The following is a 19631-nucleotide window of genomic DNA, read 5'->3' as shown; positions in this document are numbered from 1 at the left end:
TCGGCATACCTGTGGCATTATTATATTGTCTAGGGAAAGATAGTGGATGTATGTATTTATGGATGTAACTGTCATTTGGTTTGTATTGTGATGTGTTTTTAACTTCTCAAAAATATTAGGAGGAACTAATCAACATCAGCCAACATGTAGCTATTATTTCTCTATATATTTTAATTACAAAATAAAATAAAATAAGCCTATTAATGCTCAATGAGTCCAGTAAAATACTGTACCAGACAGAGACGTAATATGACAAATGATCAAAATCTATTTATTAAAATTTTACAAGAATAGAGACCACATTTCTGAAATTACAATCACTTAAAGTAAAGTAACTGCAGGTAAAGTTATTGACAATAATGCAAAAGGAGAATTCATTCAAATATTCCTGATAAAGGACTGGGCACAGAGGTGCAAATTGGACAATCAATAAGATTGTTTTTACAGGTACAAAAATGTACGGTTAACCACATGAACCCTATATCGGCCATATTCTGGGCATATCATAATAGGCAAAAATAGCAGATCTACAAGCTCAAAACGCATTACAACAAGCTACGTATGTTGTGAGCTTGTAGTCTAGATCTGCTATTTTCGGCAGAGATTTGTTGTGTGGGGGGAAAAAGCTAACCTGACTCCGCCAGATGGGGCAGCAGAGAGTACACTGGGGGGAACCCAGTGTACTCTCTGCTGCCCCATCTGGCGGAGTCAGGTTAGGAAAAAGCAGGGGAGGGGACCAAATACAAAGCCCTGCAGTCATTCCGGTCAACAAGGGTTAAGACCAATCTGAATACGTTAATTATGCAAATCAGGAATAAGAGGAAACATTCCATGGTTCCTTCATATTTACAGTACTGTGTTCACTTAGTTCTTCGTAATAAAAATACTTAGCTTTCAAGAAAATAAAGGCAGAACCAAATATGATTCAGTATGACTTTGAGAAGAAATAAAAGGTCAAACCAGAATATGTACTTATTTTGTAGCATTTTGAATAATAAATATACAAGTATGTATAAGTATGATAGTTGATACCCCTATACTAAATGTGTTTTAGGCTAGCTAGCAGAAGAAATCACTTTTATATAACTATTATATTTCCAAAAGGTCCGCTTTCAGAAATTGATAAACATCTTGATTGATTGATTTAGCTTTATTATTGGATTTATTTGGGAATCGATTTCAAAACCTCAATTCCTATGAAACCAAAATATGTAAAACATATCCATAATAATAATAATAATAATGCAGTATCAAAATTGATTTTATGTACAATTTCTTTTCCGAGGATACAGTTTAACAGTATATCCAGAGTAATATATTAACAATCTACATTAGGGCTCCGTATAATAAGATATTACCTTCTCTTTAGGCATCTCTTTAGCATGAAAACCCAAACAATGTTTTAAGAATGCATGACGGAGAAAGGTGTCAAGGCCATTTCAATAGGCCTGGGGGGTCAGTTTACTTTCAACTCAGTGAAACAAAAACAGGAACTTTTATTTTTATGCACAGCAAAATCCTTAGTTAACTCTAAAAATGTAAAAATTTAATATTATTGTCACCCCTTTTGGTGTTAGCATTATGTTATGCTTTAGCTATTGAAAAATAGCAGATCTACAAGCTCATAGCGCGCCACTCGGTGGCGCGCTATGAGCTTGTAGATCTGCTATTTTTCAATAGCTAAAGCATAACATAATGCTAACACCAAAAGGGGTTCCCGCCGAGAATGGGTTTTAAACAAATCTAGGATAGTGGTGCTCCAGGGGGTGGGAGAATCTGGGTTCCTTGAGGGGGTTCCAAATAGACCCTAACACAGGGTTCCCCAATTAATTCTCCTCAAGGGCCATATTTTGACTAGGGAACCAGGCTGGGGGCCGAGTCCGCACGCGCGGAAAATTGGGTTTTTTATTTTTTCATTAATTAATTAAAAAAAAATCTCAACCAGTGGTCCGGGGACCACCAGTGGTCCTTGAGGGGGTGCCCAGTTTGACATGCATAGGCTACTGACCCCCATTTAATGCCATTTATATCTATTTTGGAAATTCTTCCAGGGGCCACAAGGGGGCGCTCCGCGGGCCGCAAATGACCCGCGGGCCGCCTATTGGGGAACCCTGCCCTAACAGGTCTGTAACTCTGATATTGTATATGATAGTCTCTCAAGACAGACTGTTGACTCAAGGATCGCTGTTTTCCCGTTATTTGCCGATGGGATCCTCAGATTGTTGACTTGATTGATATTATGAATATGTGTCACGGTTTGCAGGTGTTAGGACCCAAGTGCAGGAAACTCAAACAAAGGCAGGACAAGAAGATCACATAAACTTGACTTTACTTGGGAAATTACATAGGATAACAGAAGTACATACACTGAACATAAAACCTGACACTAACTTAAGATCCAGCACTGAACAAACACAAGGCAGAGTTTAAATAGTCACTGGAGCTCATCACCCAACCTGGCTCAGCTGGTCCCCACAGGTGATGGCACTCAGGGCAATCAGAGTTAGAGGAGCATGGCTTGGGAGAGACAGGAAAATCATGGACAAACGGAGGACGTGACCATCCATGACAATATGACCGGAAGCATTTGAAGATGCGAGCCACATGGCCAGACCGAGACTAGGTTTAGGCTTACGGTAGATTTAGTTTTAGGGTTAGGCCTTAGTTTTATAGGCTTAAATAGAGGTTTAGGTTTAAGTGCGCTAACCTGTTGAGCAGCCATGGCTCCTTGGTGCATGCCAGTGCGGTGCGGAAGTTGTCGGCTTCACTGGCGATGGCGGCGCTCTTGAACTGTGACCACCCAAACTCCCACTCTGCAGCGCCCCCTGCTGCAATGGCGTTGCAGTACACAGTGGGACGCAGATTTGGATGGATCCTAGGAGGAAAGGTTATTTTAACCCATTTAGGCCTGACCTCAAAATTTAAAAAAAATCTTCTAAATCCTCCAGTTTTCTGAAATAAATATTTTCACGATTTTTCAAAAATAGCAGACCTACAAGCTCGTAGAAAATCAGGCCTTCCGGTCTGATCTTCGGATATGTTATAGAGCTTCTCTAGACGCACGCGTGGAACTGTAGTACGTCCCCGGGCGACCTTTCTAGTCGACGTAGGCGCGCGCGAACGTCAAACCTTTGCTTCTGTAGAAAATAGCACTCGGTGCCACTTGTAGGTCTGCTATTTTTCAAAAATAGCAGACCTACAAGCGGGAAATATTGAGAACCACTGATAGAGAAACATGAGGTTTTTCATTTTCACCATTTTTCAAAAATAGCAGACCTACAAGCGGGAAATATTGAGAACCACTGATAGAGAAACATGAGGTTTTTCAAAAATAGCAGACCTACAAGTTCACAGCGCGGCACTCGGTGCCACTTGTAGGTCCGCTAGCCTATTTTTCAAAAGCTAAAGTATAACATAATGCTTAGTTAAAACACCAAAAGGGGTTCCCGCCCAGAATGGGTTAAAGTAGGGATAGTAATGAAAGCACACGCCTACTTCTATACACGTGGAATCACCTGGTACTTCTCTTTAACTGACGTAGTAAAAGTATCAGTGAGGCGCTTAGCTGGAAGAGCTAGGGCATCCTTAAAGATGTGCCACAATTTTTTTATTTTTCAAGTTGTTCACGTGTCTATGAGGTGACAGTACTTCATTAGACACCCTGGAGTCGTTTTTATGTGCAATGGTTTCTTCCTGGAGGCTGAACCCTTGACAGTCAAACGGGCCAATGAAATAAACAGTAATATAGTGACATCACACTATCAGCCCCTCCCCTAACCCCTCCCCCTTTATCATACAACTACAGCTGTGGGTGTGGCTTCAGTTTAGGTGGATCACCACCCATCACCACCCAAGAGGCAAACTTAATGAACTGGTGGGCGTGTCCACATAAAAGCAAGATTTTAACAAATACTGTACACTTTTTGGAAAAAGTTCTTCCTCCTTATATTGTAATAATACCCGATGATCATGTTTTAGGGTGGAAAAAAATCATGGCACTCCATCTTTAAACTGTATGTTGAACTACACAAACATATTTATGCACACGTCTACAATATGTTTAGATTTGTGAGACGCACGCACACACACGCGCGCACGCACGCACGCACGCACGCACGCACGCACGCACGCACGCACGCACGCACGCACGCACACACTTACTTACTTACTTACTTACTTACTTACTTACTTGCTGATGGTTGTCCATCGAATCCAATGATGACGTCCACTTATGTCCTTAACGGTGAGTTCTTTGGTGGCTAAAGAGTCCAATCCTGGAATTACATGTTTTATTGCAGGTGGGGCATGGGTAGGTTTTAGTGGTGGTACTGGCAGTCATGGGTGTGTTCCTCCTGTGTCTCTGTTGCCTCTGTTGCTGTCTTCTGACACACACACACACACACACACACACACACACACAGGAAGTCAGAGAAACTAGAGAAGAACTACAGAGTAATTTGGCAGTGAAATTCAGAACAGCGCCACAGCCCATCCACACCCACTCTGTGGCCAGATATAGATATTACATGGGCAGTGAGATGAATGGAGGCCTCTGCCTCTCCCCTCCTCTGCTCTCCTCTCTTTTTGAGTGAACAGACCAAACACAAAACACAACATGTTCATTAATGTTATTCTTCACACACTAGACATATTGTTCATATTAAGAGCATGCCGAATCCAATGGTGCCGGTCTGGGCTTTCCACGACGTTTGCAAAGGTCAAAGGTCCGCCAAAAGACTGCCTCTCCTCTCCCTCCTCTCCTCTCCTCTCCACAGAAGTGTGAAATACACAAAACAAACCTTTAAAACATGTTCCCTAACCCTATTCTTCGCACACTCTTCATATTTAGAGCGTGCCGAATCCAATGGAGCCGGTCTGGGCTTTCCACGACGTTTACAAAGGTCAAAGGTCAGCCACGCTGACCTTTGGGCCAAATGCCTTACAAATGGGGTGAAGGATATTTTTAAAAATACCCAACACCCCCGAATATCCATATTCAGGACATGACGAATAAAATGGAGTTGGTCTCGATTTTGTGGGACTCTTACAAGCGTCCGATAAAGGGAACTACACTGCAACGCTAGGCCTCGGGTCAGATTTGAGGTTCCCGAGGTTGCAGAAAAAAACACAGACCATCACGACGATCGGCTCGTCGCCGCGATCGCAGAGGTGTTCGGCCCATCCCGAACAGTTACGATCGTCGGCGTAGGCGCGCGTGAACGTAAAACCTTTGCTTCACTAGAACGCCACGACGGTGAGGCCTTCCGGTCAGATTTTCGGATATGTTATAGAGCTCCCGGAGACGCACGTGTGGATCTATAGAACGTCCTCGGGCGACCTTTCTAGGAGGCGCGGTCTCGTTTCACTTTTTCAGCCTGGATGCAGTTAGAGTCTATGTGTCTATGAGGTCTCCTATGCACACAGCCAAAGTGAAGGACGTTTTGTACGACTGTCGGAGGCATACGTCCGAGACACCGAACCGTTTGTCTCGGCTAGCTCTCCGACATATCCGAACGTCGGACCGTGATGTTTTATCGTTGCGCGTCAAAGTGACTTTCACGACTTTTCTCGCTAACTTAGGCCTCTGTCAAACCTAAGCCCCGCCTTCCCCCATTTTTTAAGACCCGCCTCTTTCAAACCTAAGCCCCGCCTCCCCTTTTTTCCCCCGGCTGATTTGTGGGAGTTGTTTATTCAAATGCAGGGGCGTGGTGTGCATTTGCATAAACCACCCCCACAAAGTAGTCGAAACCACGCCCACTAATTTGCATAAACCACCCCCACAAAGTAGTCAGAACCACTCCCCTTCATTTGCATAAACCCCTCCCACAAAGTAGTCGAAACCACGCCCATCAAATTTGCATAAACCACTCCCACAAAGTAGTCGGAACCACTCCCCTTCATTTGCATTAACCACCCCCACAAAGTAGTCAAAACCACGCCCATCAAATTTGCATAAACCGTTCCCACAAAGTAGTCGAAACCACGCCCTTCATTTGCATGAACCACCCCCACAAAGTAGTCAAAACCACGGCCATCAAATTTGCATAAACCGTTCCCACAAAGTAGTCGAAACCACGCCCTTCATTTGCATGAACCACCCCCACAAAGTAGTCGAAACCACGCCCATCAAATTTGCATAAACCGTTCCCACAAAGTAGTCGAAACCACGCCCATCAAATTTGCATAAACCACTCCCACAAAGTAGTCGGAACCACTACCCTTCATTTGCATTAACCACCCCCACAAAGTAGTCAAAACCACGCCCATCAAATTTGCATAAACCGTTCCCACAAAGTAGTCGAAACCACGCCCTTCATTTGCATGAACCACCCCCACAAAGTAGTCAAAACCACGCCCATCAAATTTGCATAAACCGTTCCCACAAAGTAGTCGAAACCACGCCCTTCATTTGCATGAACCACCCCCACAAAGTAGTCGAAACCACGCCCATCAAATTTGCATAAACCGTTCCCACAAAGTAGTCGAAACCACGCCCATCAAATTTGCATAAACCACTCCCACAAAGTAGTCGGAACCACTCCCCTTCATTTGCATTAACCACCCCCACAAAGTAGTCAAAACCACGCCCATCAAATTTGCATAAACCGTTCCCACAAAGTAGTCGAAACCACGCCCTTCATTTGCATGAACCACCCCCACAAAGTTGTCAAAACCACGCCCATCAAATTTTGCATAAACCGTTCCCACAAAGTAGTCGAAACCACGCCCTTCATTTGCATGAACCACCCCCACAAAGTAGTCGAAACCACGCCCATCAAATTTGCATAAACCGTTCCCACAAAGTAGTCGAAACCACGCCCTTCATTTGCATGAACCACCCCCACAAAGTAGTCGAAACCACGCCCATCAAATTTGCATAACCCACTCCCACAAAGTAGTCTGAACCAATTTGCATAAACCGTTCCCACAAAGTAGTCGAAACCACGCCCTTCATTTGCATACCACTCCCCTTCATTTGCATACCACGCCCCTTCATTTGCATACCACGCCCCTTCATTTGCATACCCCACCCCTTCATTTGCATAAGCCAATCCCACAGCCAATCCCACAAAGTAGCCGAAACACGCCCTTAATTTGCATACCACGCCCCTTCATTTGCATACCACGCCCCTTCATTTGTATAAGCCAATCCCACAAAGTAGTCGAAACACGCCCTTCATTTGCATACCACTCCTCTTCATTTGCATAAGCCTATCCCACAAAGTAGCCGGAACCACACCCCTTCATTTGCATACCACGCCACTCCCACAAAGTAGCCGAAACCACTCCCCTTCATTTGCATACCACACCACTCCCACAAAGTAGCCGAAACCATGCCCCTTAATTTGCATACCACACCCCTTCGTTTGCATAAGCACTCCCACAAAGTAGCTTGAACCACGCCCCTTCATTTGTATAATCCACTCCCACAAAGTAGCCGAAACCACTCCCCTTCATTTGCATAAGCCACTCCCACAAAGTAGTCAAAACCACACCCACAAAGCAGGTGGGACGCAGCCCACTAATTTGCATAAGCAAAATGTGAGGTGTGTGTGTGTGTGTGTGTGTGTGTGTGTGTGTGTGTGTGTGTGTGTGTGTGTAGTAGTAGTAGTAGTAGTAGTAGTAGTAGTAGAAGTAATGATGCCTGATCTTCTGACATCCATAGTTGGTTGACTGGATGGAGTTGTCCTCACCTGGAGAGAAATGCCCCCGGAAATATGATCCATCCATCCATGTATGTATGTATGTATGTATGTATGTATGTATGTATGTATGTATGTATGTATGTATGTATTTATGTATTTATTTATTTATTTATTTATTTATTTATTCATTCATTCATTCATTCATTCATTCATTCATTCCCCCCGGAAATAAATAAATAAACAAGGATAATCATCCATCCATGTGTGACTATTGTTTGACACACATCATGTCATGTCATGTCATGTCATGTCATGTCATGTCATGTCATGTCATGTCATGTCAATCTATAGCAAGAGGTGGAGGGGGGGGGGGGCGCCAAAGCATATTTTAGACTGATTCAGTATTGACCATATTAAGCCAGGTATCACGGCAGACAGCACTAATATAATAAACAAACGTGAATGGAGCACTGCTGCCAACATAGTACATGCATAGTGGCCATACTGGCATACTCACCATAGCCTGGTCAAGGTTTCCCCCTGGTGGACGTGTCATTTCCAACTAAGGGCTAATAAACTAATAAACTAATAAACTAATAAACTAATAAACTAAGGGCTAATAATATATACTATTCTCTGCCTATCGGGACGTAACTCGGACGGCGCGTCTTAAATACATTTCAATTGTACATTTAGTTGACAAAAAGGTAAAGTGTGATTTATTTTGATTTATCCTCAAGACTGGTCCTGATACTGGTCTGAGGTCTGAGACTCGGTCCGAATCTGTTGTGACCGTGTGAGTCAGGCAAAGAGTGATTCATATGATAGTTGTCTAAAAAGTAAAGAGTGGATTTATTTTGGATTTATCCTCAATCCTCTGTCCGAGGTCACGAATCTTGACTTGTCGCGAACCAGCGTGTCGTGGCACTGTAAGCGACTGACAGAACCACTGAGCCACCGTGGAATACTCTGAGCCAAGGATTGAGGGTATATTTATCGTCTTGTTTTTTTGGAAAATGCAGGAATCTAACCAGCACACTAGCTAGTTAGAAATATCAATGTCTACTTATATGAATGCATATAAGATATACAAGTCAATGCATTCCACCAAAGATCCCTCACGTGACGTTAGGGTAGAGTTGGTTTAACAGTACTTGTGAGGACTCTCTCTCTCACACACACACACCAGAGACTGGCAGCTGATTGGCTCATTCAGGGTTGCCAGGTTGGTGGCTGTCAGGTTGTCTAATGCCTGCTGCATTGTGTGTGTGTGTGTGTGTGTGTGTGTGTGAACCAGCTACACTGGCATTTAAACACATTCATAGAATATGACAGCATACATACACACACACACACACACACACACAGAGGCATTGCCTAAAACACATTAAAACACTCAAACATTCCAGGTGACTAAAATGTGACTAAATGAAAACTATTCAAGGGACTGAAATGAGTTTGCTGCCAAAAACACAACACTGCATGATGTCTCCTCCGTTCTTTATTTCCCCAGAGAGCAGACAGACAGACAGAGAGAGAGTCAGTCGGTCAGACACTCAGCGAGTCACTCGATTGAGTTTACAAACACACAAGTTGTGTGTTTGTAAATAATCAGACCCACCGTTTCATTAGAGGATGTTCAGGTGGGGGTGAAGAGGCCGGAGGTCAAGAGGTCAACACAATTATACTGTCAGTCTTTTGGGTTTTATTAACCCATTCTGGACGGGAACCCTTTTTGGTGCATTATGTTATACTTTAGAAAAATAGCAGCTTGTAGGTCTGCTATTTTTGAAAAATCGTGAAAATGAGTATATAGATTTATAGATAGTGAGTGAGTGTGTGTGTGTGTGTGTGTGTGTGTGTGTGTGTGTGTGTGTGTGTGTGTGTGTGTGTGTGTGTGTGTGTGTGTGTGTGCGTGCACGCGTGTGTGTGTGTGTGTTTGGAGGGGGGGGGGGGTTTATGTAGGGAAAGCAAGTCTGAAAAGGTGGGTTTTGAGTGTGCTTTTGAACATTTCGAAGCTGATGTGAGTTGGGAGTGAGTTCCACAGTGAAGGGCAACGCCCACGGCAAAGGCCCTGTCTCCACAAGTTCGCTTGTTGGAATTGTGGGGATCAAGTTGATTGGCAGTGCTTGACCTGAGGGAGTGGGTGGGGGGACATGGCGTTTGATGAGTTCAGAGAGGTAGCGGGGGGCCTGTATACAGTACGTCACACAGCCACAGGTCACATCATGGGGAGGAAACTGGAGCCAGAAGTTCGATGGAATCAATGCAATCAATGAGAGCCGGATGGACCAGCCCATGAACAAACACTATTTCTGAACAATTTCGAAAAACCAATTGGTACAGTCAGGAAAATAAAAGAAGAGATCATCAAACATTGTTTTCTGCTGTTTCATTTCGAGGCATCTAAAGAGCACAAAGTACCTTTCTGACTCTGCAGTAAGAACGGGCTGTTATCACGACACTGTCAATCAATGACAGCCTGACAAGGAAATCTCGTGATACTGCCGAATCTGAAACCATTCGCCTCAATAAAATTACATAAGTGTGCACTGTGCACAAAAACAAGTGAGCAAAAAACAACTTGTGATATGTCTTCAATATTTTCCTGAACTGTTTATTATGGCAAAGGCTGCATGCAGTCGTTCAAAAATAGTTTGTTCATAAACTGGTCCAGCTTAGCCTGGTTAACCACTCCCCCTTGAAAACATTGAATTTCTTTCTGCAAAAAGAAATTAAATGTTTTCAAGGAGGAGTGGTTAACCAGGCTACAGTAGGTCCAGCTTGCCCTCATTGACTGCAATATGCTTACTTCCTCCTCCATTTGCCAGACTAGTTCTGATCCCTGATTTTTTTCTTCTTTTACTTTATATACTAGTCTAATTAAGAACCTGACTAAATAAATGTAATTATGGTTTGCAGGATATGCAAACAAAGGATCAGGGTTAGAGTTCAACTTCATATGAATTTGTTATCGGCATACCTGTGGCATTATTATATTGTCTAGGGAAAGATAGTGGATGTATGTATTTATGGATGTAACTGTCATTTGGTTTGTATTGTGATGTGTTTTTAACTTCTCAAAAATATTAGGAGGAACTAATCAACATCAGCCAACATGTAGCTATTATTTCTCTATATATTTGAATTACAAAATAAAATAAGCCTATTAATGCTCAATGAGTCCAGTAAAATACTGTACCAGACAGAGACGTAATATGACAAATGATCAAAATCTATTTATTAAAATTTTACAAGAATAGAGACCACATTTCTGAAATTACAATCACTTAAAGTAAAGTAACTGCAGGTAAAGTTATTGACAATAATGCAAAAGGAGAATTCATTCAAATATTCCTGATAAAGGACTGGGCACAGAGGTGCAAATTGGACAATCAATAAGATTGTGTTTACAGGTACAAAAATGTACGGTTAACCACATGAACCCTATATCGGCCATATTCTGGGCATATCATAATAGGCAAAAATAGCAGATCTACAAGCTCAAAACGCATTACAACAAGCTACGTATGTTGTGAGCTTGTAGTCTAGATCTGCTATTTTCGGCAGAGATTTGTTGTGTGGGGGGAAAAGCTAACCTGACTCCGCCAGATGGGGCAGCAGAGAGTACACTGGGGGGAACCCAGTGTACTCTCTGCTGCCCCATCTGGCGGAGTCAGGTTAGGAAAAAGCAGGGGAGGGGACCAAATACAAAGCCCTGCAGTCATTCCGGTCAACAAGGGTTAAGACCAATCTGAATACGTTAATTATGCAAATCAGGAATAAGAGGAAACATTCCATGGTTCCTTCATATTTACAGTACTGTGTTCACTTAGTTCTTCGTAATAAAAATACTTAGCTTTCAAGAAAATAAAGGCAGAACCAAATATGATTCAGTATGACTTTGAGAAGAAATAAAAGGTCAAACCAGAATATGTACTTATTTTGTAGCATTCTGAATAATAAATATACAAGTATGTATAAGTATGATAGTTGATACCCCTATACTAAATGTGTTTTAGGCTAGCTAGCAGAAGAAATAACTTTTATATAACTATTATATTTCCAAAAGGTCCGCTTTCAGAAATTGATAAACATCTTGATTGATTGATTTAGCTTTATTATTGGATTTATTTGGGAATGGATTTCAAAACCTCAATTCCTATGAAACCAAAATATGTAAAACATATCCATAATAATAATAATAATAATGCAGTATCAAAATTGATTTTATGTACAATTTCTTTTCCGAGGATACAGTTTAGCAGTATATCCAGAGTAATATATTAACAATCTACATTAGGGCTCCGTATAATAAGATATTAACTATTCTCTTTAGGCATCTCTTTAGCATGAAAACCCAAACAATGTTTTAAGAATGCATGACGGAGAAAGGTGTCAAGGCCATTTCAATAGGCCTGGGGGGTCAGTTTACTTTCAACTCAGTGAAACAAAAACAGGAACTCTTATTTTTATGCACAGCAAAATCCTTTGTTAACTCTAAAAAATTAAAAATGGAATCTTATTGTCACCCCTTTTGGTGTTAGCATTATGTTATGCTTTAGCTATTGAAAAATAGCAGATCTACAAGCTCATAGCGCGCCACCGAGTGGCGCGCTATGAGCTTGTAGGTCTGCTATTTTTGAAAAATCGACTGACATAGAAACATAACTTTTTTAGAAAACTGTCAGGATGTAGAAGACATTTTTAGAATCTGATCTCAGGTCAAAATGGGTTAAACTAAGGATTTAAGGGGACTGTGTAGAACCTTCCTCAATGAAGTCAAATAAAATTGTAACCCAGACCTGAAGTCAGGCCTCCTTATGCTTTAGCCTCGGCCACAAACCACTCCAGAACGGCCAGTTTGTTCTCTGCCAGCCATTTAATGTTGGCATTGGTTCTCTCGATGGACTGCTCCACCGCCAAGGTCCCAGACCCGAAGCCATCTCCGCCCTCGTTGTCTGCCTTGAACTGTGTCAGCTATCAACAACAGAACAGATCACAAATCACTACTTCATCTATTCTGGAGGCTATCCTAAAAATACTACCTTTCTCACAAAATGGTCATCATTGACAATTTCCCCCATGAGTAACTGTGGTCCCTGTCACTGTCTACCCCCATTTCCTTCCACCTGACAACTGGGTTCCATTTGTAAAAAAATAAACTGATCTACAAACTTGCGTCTGCGATGCAATACTACACATTCATAATACACATTTTGACAATTGTAATTGGTTTCATGTGGTTGACGACATACATTCTTAAATTGTTATGTTGTGATATTATAAACATGCAGTGAAATGTATTTGATATTTCGCCATACAAGTGAATGAGAATGACCAGAGTGGGGATATCAAAAGCAGTGATCTCAATTCTAAACATTGTTGACAACATTATTTCAAACAACTAACCTGTTGTAGCTCAAACTCAGTAGAAAACCTCTTGGTGACTCCATTGATAAGGTTGGAGAAGGAGAAAGAGCCACCACCATACCTATATGGAAGATAGATAGATAGATCAATAAAGTAGAACATACACTTAGTATATTATAAACATATAGGTTATAGTTTGCTTGTTTTTTTATGCAAGGCTATAAAATATATTAGCCAACACCAACTCACTCTAACGTAGACAGTGTGTCTACGAAGGAGGTGGTGCATCTCTTTCCCTCCTGTATATGCCTTAGGATTACTCCCACAGTGTCAATTCTCACCGGCAGTTCCGGGCACTGTTATTATTTATTTTGTTATTGTTTTACTTTCATTTAAAAAGAAAAAATGAAAAAGTAACACATTAGAAGAACAATACCATAGTATTGTAAATCTGTTAAAGACCTTCGGAGAATTTTCCGGTTACAAACTGAACATTCCAAAAAGTGTGTGTTTCCCTGTCAATAGTCTGGCCAAATCCATCCTTCCTGGTGCACTACCGTTTCAACTCTCCCAGAGTTTCAGATACTTAGGGGTTGTTATTTCCCACTCATTTGGCTCAATCCACAAGGATAACTACGGAAATCTTCTTGATAAAATTAAAACTGATGTTCAGAGATGGAATAAGTTGCCCCTCTCACTGGTGGGTCGCATCGAAAACAAAAAATGAACATTCTACCACGTTTTCTTTTTCAGACCCTCCCTCTTTTTTGCCCAAATCTTTTTTTAAGTCCCTAGATACTATTTTATCATCTTTCATCTGGACTGATAAATCACCTAGGATCCCAATATCGACCCTTCAGAGACCCAAACAAGACGACGGCTTCGCATCATGGACTGGATGCCAGAAGGTGGAAAGAGGAAGAGAGGGAGGCCAAAGAAGACATGGAGACAGGCAGCTAAGGAAGACCTAAGCCAGATGGGTGTCAGCTGTCACGGAGCAAGAAGGGTCGCCAGAGACCGGAGTAAATGGAGAGGACTCGTCGCCCAATGTTCCAATAGGAACGGGAGGAACTAAGTCTAAGTCTGACACGACCTACACTAAATGGAAGGAGAAGGGCCTAGTGTAGCAGTACGCCCGTGCACTGACCTCCTGCAATGGCGCGGCAGGACCAACCAGGAAGGCCCAGCAGAGAGAGAGAGTGGGAGCGCGTACCGGTATATCTTTTCTACGTCCGAGCATAGACATGGTAACGCCTTGTTGGCCTACCGACACAGCCGGTGTCTCCGAGGTGGAAGATACATGCTGGATAGTCTGCTGCGCGAGGTTACTCCGTGTGGGAAATAAATAAATAAATAATACAAGTACGATATATAATACAAGAGAATGACAGCTTGGCACGCGCGACAGTAACTTTTATTTTTGTAGAAGAAGCAAACTAATATTGTTTATGCCGTTTATTTGTATACATGTGTAAACTTGAAACATTATTGTACTGTAAAAAGGTCTCTTTTCCCTTGATCTTTATCTTTTTTAGTATAATAGTATTAGTTTACTATAATTAGATTAATACACAACACTAACACTTTAATTTAGAACACAGCCAAATCAAATCATAGTACATAGGCCTACATGTTCAAGCAATTATTCAATCAAAGCAAACGGCACAAACAATATTAGTTTGCCTCTTTAAAGTTACTGTCGCGTGTTGCCATTCTCTTGTACTTGTATTATTTCCCACCACGGAGTACCCTTGCATCTCGGAGGACAGGCAAGACGGGCAGTGTCGGTTGGCCAATCAGAGGCAGGCGGGGCGTTACCATGTCTATGCTCGGACGTAGCATAGATATAGAGCGTCGCAGTCCCGCCCCCTGGAGAGACATGGAAAATTAATCCCCGTTCATTTTCCTCATAGACTTTTCAAAAAGTATTTATTTAAAGACGTTTACGCCGCGGACAAAGCCAACTCTTGTCGTGACAAATCATGACAATAAACACAATGTTTTGGGCCAAACAAAGAATTAGAAAGTAGAAAAAAACGGCAGGTTACAACACTTTTTTTGTTGTTTTTCTTCTTTGTAATTATTTGTTTGGTCCAAAATATTGTGTTTGTTGTCATGATTTGTCACGACTCGAGTTGGCTTCGTACGACGCTTAAAAGGTCTTTAAATAAATACTTTTTGAAAAGTCTATGAGGAAAATGAACGGGGATTCATTTCCTGGGCCTGGCGTCGTCATGAAAGGGGGCGGGACTGCGATGCTCTATATGCAGTGGGAGCGAGGTTAGGTTAGTACATTCAGACCACCAGGTGGCGACTGTGGCTCAAGAGGTAGAGCAGGTCGTCCAATGATCCATGGGTCGGCGGTTCGAATCCCGGCTCCTCCTGTCTACATGTCGAAGTGTCCTTGGGCAAGACACTGAACCCCAAATTGCTCCCGATGTGCTGGTTGGTACCTTGCATGGCTTCCGCCGCAATCGGTGTATGAATGTGTGTGTGAATGGGTGAATGTAATGCACAATCTATGTAAAGCGCCTTGGATAAAGGCTCTATATAAATGCACCATTTACCATATAAATGCACCATTTACTCACTCGTTAAAGATATAGGTCCAGCGGGCCCTCATAAAGTCCCAGGCCAGAGACTGACCCACCACGTTGTTGTACTCACTCGTTAAAGATATAGGTCCAGCGGGCCCTCATAAAGTCCCAGGCCAGAGACTGACCCACCACGTTGTTGTACTCACTCATTAAAGATATAGGTCCAGCGGGCCCTCATAAAGTCCCAGGCCAGAGACTGACCCACCACGTTGTTGGCGATGTACACTATGGTGGAGGTGGCATCCTGCTTGCGGATCATGGTTGGTTGCAGAGTGTACTCCAGATACCTTGGAGAGGAGACAAGCGGCACAATGTCAGACATGCACTCGTACACTCACACAGTTAAGAACCCTTCCTTCCCGATACTGATTCCGATGCTCATAACTTGCGTTTTGGTCAATACGGAGTACCGATACAGTGATGCCAGTGTGTAGTTTAACCCCTTTTGACCTGAGATCAGATTCTAAAAATGTCTTCTACAGTACATCCTGACAGCTTTCTGAAAAAGCTATGTTTCTATGTCAGTGGTTCTTAGATTTTTCAAAAATAGCAGATCTACAAGCTGGTAGCGCGCCACCGAGTGGCGCGCTACCAGCTTGTAGATCTGCTATTTTTCAATAGCTAAAGCATAACATAATGCTAACACCAAAAGGGGTTCCCGCCTAGAATGGGTTTTAAACAAATCTAGGATAGTGGTGCTCCAGGGGGTGAGAGAATCTGGGTTCCTTGAGGGGGTTCCAAATAGACCCTAACACAGGGTTCCCCAATTAATTCTCCTCAAGGGCCATATTTTGACTAGGGAACCAGGCTGGGGGCCGAGTCCGCACGCGCGGAAAATTGTTTTTTTTATTTTTTCATTAATTAATTAAAAAAAAATCTCAACCAGTGGTCCGGGGACCACCAGTGGTCCTTGAGGGGGTGCCCAGTTTGACATGCATAGGCTACTGACCCCCATTTAATGCCATTTATATCTATTTTGGAAATTCTTCCAGGGGCCACAAGGGGGCGCTCCGCGGGCCGCAAATGGCCCGCGGGCCGCCTATTGGGGAACCCTGCCCTAACAGGTCTGTAACTCTGATATTGTATATGATAGTCTCTCAAGACAGACTGTTGACTCAAGGATCGCTGTTTTCCCGTTATTTGCCGATGGGATCCTCAGATTGTTGACTTGATTGATATTATGAATATGTGTCACGGTTTGCAGGTGTTAGGACCCAAGTGCAGGAAACTCAAACAAAGGCAGGACAAGAAGATCACATAAACTTGACTTTACTTGGGAAATTACATAGGATAACAGAAGTACATACACTGAACATAAAACCTGACACTAACTTAAGATCCAGCACTGAACAAACACAAGGCAGAGTTTAAATAGTCACTGGAGCTCATCACCCAACCTGGCTCAGCTGGTCCCCACAGGTGATGGCACTCAGGGCAATCAGAGTTAGAGGAGCATGGCTTGGGAGAGACAGGAAAATCATGGACAAACGGAGGACGTGACCATCCATGACAATATGACCGGAAGCATTTGAAGATGCGAGCCACATGGCCAGACCGAGACTAGGTTTAGGCTTACGGTAGATTTAGTTTTAGGGTTAGGCCTTAGTTTTATAGGCTTAAATAGAGGTTTAGGTTTAAGTGCGCTAACCTGTTGAGCAGCCATGGCTCCTTGGTGCATGCCAGTGCGGCGCGGAAGTTGTCGGCTTCACTGGCGATGGCGGCGCTCTTGAACTGTGACCACCCAAACTCCCACTCTGCAGCGCCCCCTGCTGCAATGGCGTTGCAGTACACAGTGGGACGCAGATTTGGATGGATCCTAGGAGGAAAGGTTATTTTAACCCATTTAGGCCTGACCTCAAAATTTAAAAAAAATCTTCTAAATCCTCCAGTTTTCTGAAATAAATATTTTCACGATTTTTCAAAAATAGCAGACCTACAAGCTCGTAGAAAATCAGGCCTTCCGGTCTGATCTTCGGATATGTTATAGAGCTTCTCTAGACGCACGCGTGGAACTGTAGTACGTCCCCGGGCGACCTTTCTAGTCGACGTAGGCGCGCGCGAACGTCAAACCTTTGCTTCTGTAGAAAATAGCACTCGGTGCCACTTGTAGGTCTGCTATTTTTCAAAAATAGCAGACCTACAAGCGGGAAATATTGAGAACCACTGATAGAGAAACATGAGGTTTTTCATTTTCACCATTTTTCAAAAATAGCAGACCTACAAGCGGGAAATATTGAGAACCACTGATAGAGAAACATGAGGTTTTTCAAAAATAGCAGACCTACAAGTTCACAGCGCGGCACTCGGTGCCACTTGTAGGTCCGCTAGCCTATTTTTCAAAAGCTAAAGTATAACATAATGCTTAGTTAAAACACCAAAAGGGGTTCCCGCCCAGAATGGGTTAAAGTAGGGATAGTAATGAAAGCACACGCCTACTTCTATACACGTGGAATCACCTGGTACTTCTCTTTAACTGACGTAGTAAAAGTATCAGTGAGGCGCTTAGCTGGAAGAGCTAGGGCATCCTTAAAGATGGAGTGCCACAATTTTTGTATTTTTCAAGTTGTTCACGTGTCTATGAGGTGACAGTACTTCATTAGACACCCTGGAGTCGTTTTTATGTGCAATGGTTTCTTCCTGGAGGCTGAACCCTTGACAGTCAAACGGGCCAATGAAATAAACAGTAATATAGTGACATCACACTATCAGCCCCTCCCCTAACCCCTCCCCCTTTATCATACAACTACAGCTGTGGGTGTGGCTTCAGTTTAGGTGGATCACCACCCATCACCACCCAAGAGGCAAACTTAATGAACTGGTGGGCGTGTCCACATAAAAGCAAGATTTTAACAAATACTGTACACTTTTTGGAAAAAGTTCTTCCTCCTTATATTGTAATAATACCCGATGATCATGTTTTAGGGTGGAAAAAAATCATGGCACTCCATCTTTAAACTGTATGTTGAACTACACAAACATATTTATGCACACGTCTACAATATGTTTAGATTTGTGAGACGCACGCACACACACACGCGCACAAACACGCGCACGCACGCACGCACACACGCACGCACGCACACACTTACTTACTTACTTACTTACTTACTTACTTACTTACTTACTTACTTGCTGATGGTTGTCCATCGAATCCAATGATGACGTCCACTTATGTCCTTAACGGTGAGTTCTTTGGTGGCTAAAGAGTCCAATCCTGGAATTACATGTTTTATTGCAGGTGGGGCATGGGTAGGTTTTAGTGGTGGTACTGGCAGTCATGGGTGTGTTCCTCCTGTGTCTCTGTTGCCTCTGTTGCTGTCTTCTGACACACACACACACACACACACACACACACACACACACACACACACACACACAGGAAGTCAGAGAAACTAGAGAAGAACTACAGAGTAATTTGGCAGTGAAATTCAGAACAGCGCCACAGCCCATCCACACCCACTCTGTGGCCAGATATAGATATTACATGGGCAGTGAGATGAATTGAGGCCTCTGACTCTCCCCTCCTCTGCTCTCCTCTCTTTTTGAGTGAACAGACCAAACACAAAACACAACATGTTCATTAATGTTATTCTTCACACACTAGACATATTGTTCATATTAAGAGCATGCCGAATCCAATGGCGCCGGTCTGGGCTTTCCACGACGTTTGCAAAGGTCAAAGGTCCGCCAAAAGACTGCCTCTCCTCTCCCTCCTCTCCTCTCCTCTCCACAGAAGTGTGAAATACACAAAACAAACCTTTAAAACATGTTCCCTAACCCTATTCTTCGCACACTCTTCATATTTAGAGCGTGCCGAATCCAATGGAGCCGGTCTGGGCTTTCCACGACGTTTACAAAGGTCAAAGGTCAGCCACGCTGACCTTTGGGCCAAATGCCTTACAAATGGGGTGAAGGATATTTTAAAAAATACCCAACACCCCCGAATATCCATATTCAGGACATGACGAATAAAATGGAGTTGGTCTCGATTTTGTGGGACTCTTACAAGCGTCCG

General features: G+C 42.9%; 1 protein-coding gene across 2 annotated transcripts; it reads right to left on the bottom strand.

Annotated features, from left to right (window-relative positions):
* Positions 1-11343: 11343 nt before the first annotated feature.
* LOC306922808 (aminopeptidase N-like) lies at positions 11344-18920 on the bottom strand. 2 transcript variants are annotated; one of them, XM_079500645.1, is made up of 5 exons: positions 18738-18920; positions 17265-17432; positions 15763-15903; positions 13059-13140; positions 11344-12626 (listed from the first exon to the last, which is right to left on the bottom strand). In XM_079500645.1, exons 1-5 carry the CDS (start codon positions 18761-18763, stop codon positions 12468-12470), a joined length of 576 nt encoding a protein of 191 aa, XP_079356771.1. In that variant the 5' UTR covers positions 18764-18920; the 3' UTR covers positions 11344-12467. The 2 variants fall into 2 exon arrangements, with proteins under 2 accessions (XP_079356771.1, XP_079356772.1); XM_079500646.1 differs by lacking the exon at positions 18738-18920 and adding an exon at positions 18209-18260.
* Positions 18921-19631: the final 711 nt, after the last annotated feature.

Source organism: Electrona antarctica (assembly GCF_951216825.1).
Source record: "Electrona antarctica genome assembly, chromosome: 5".
NCBI classification, from domain to species: domain Eukaryota; kingdom Metazoa; phylum Chordata; class Actinopteri; order Myctophiformes; family Myctophidae; genus Electrona; species Electrona antarctica.
The sequence above is the reverse complement of the archived record's forward strand: the minus strand, read 5'-3'. Positions and strand labels throughout refer to the sequence as shown.

Excerpts from the sequence above, each read along its gene's own strand:
- LOC306922808 (XM_079500645.1), bottom strand. The coding sequence starts at position 18,763 with ATGGACAACCATCAGCAAGTAAGTAA. Across the intron at positions 17,433-18,737 it reads AACCATCAGCAAGTAAGTAA|GATCCATCCAAATCTGCGTC; the intron begins GTAAGTAAGTAA and ends CTTTCCTCCTAG. Across the intron at positions 15,904-17,264 it reads GAGCCATGGCTGCTCAACAG|GTATCTGGAGTACACTCTGC; the intron begins GTTAGCGCACTT and ends CTCCTCTCCAAG.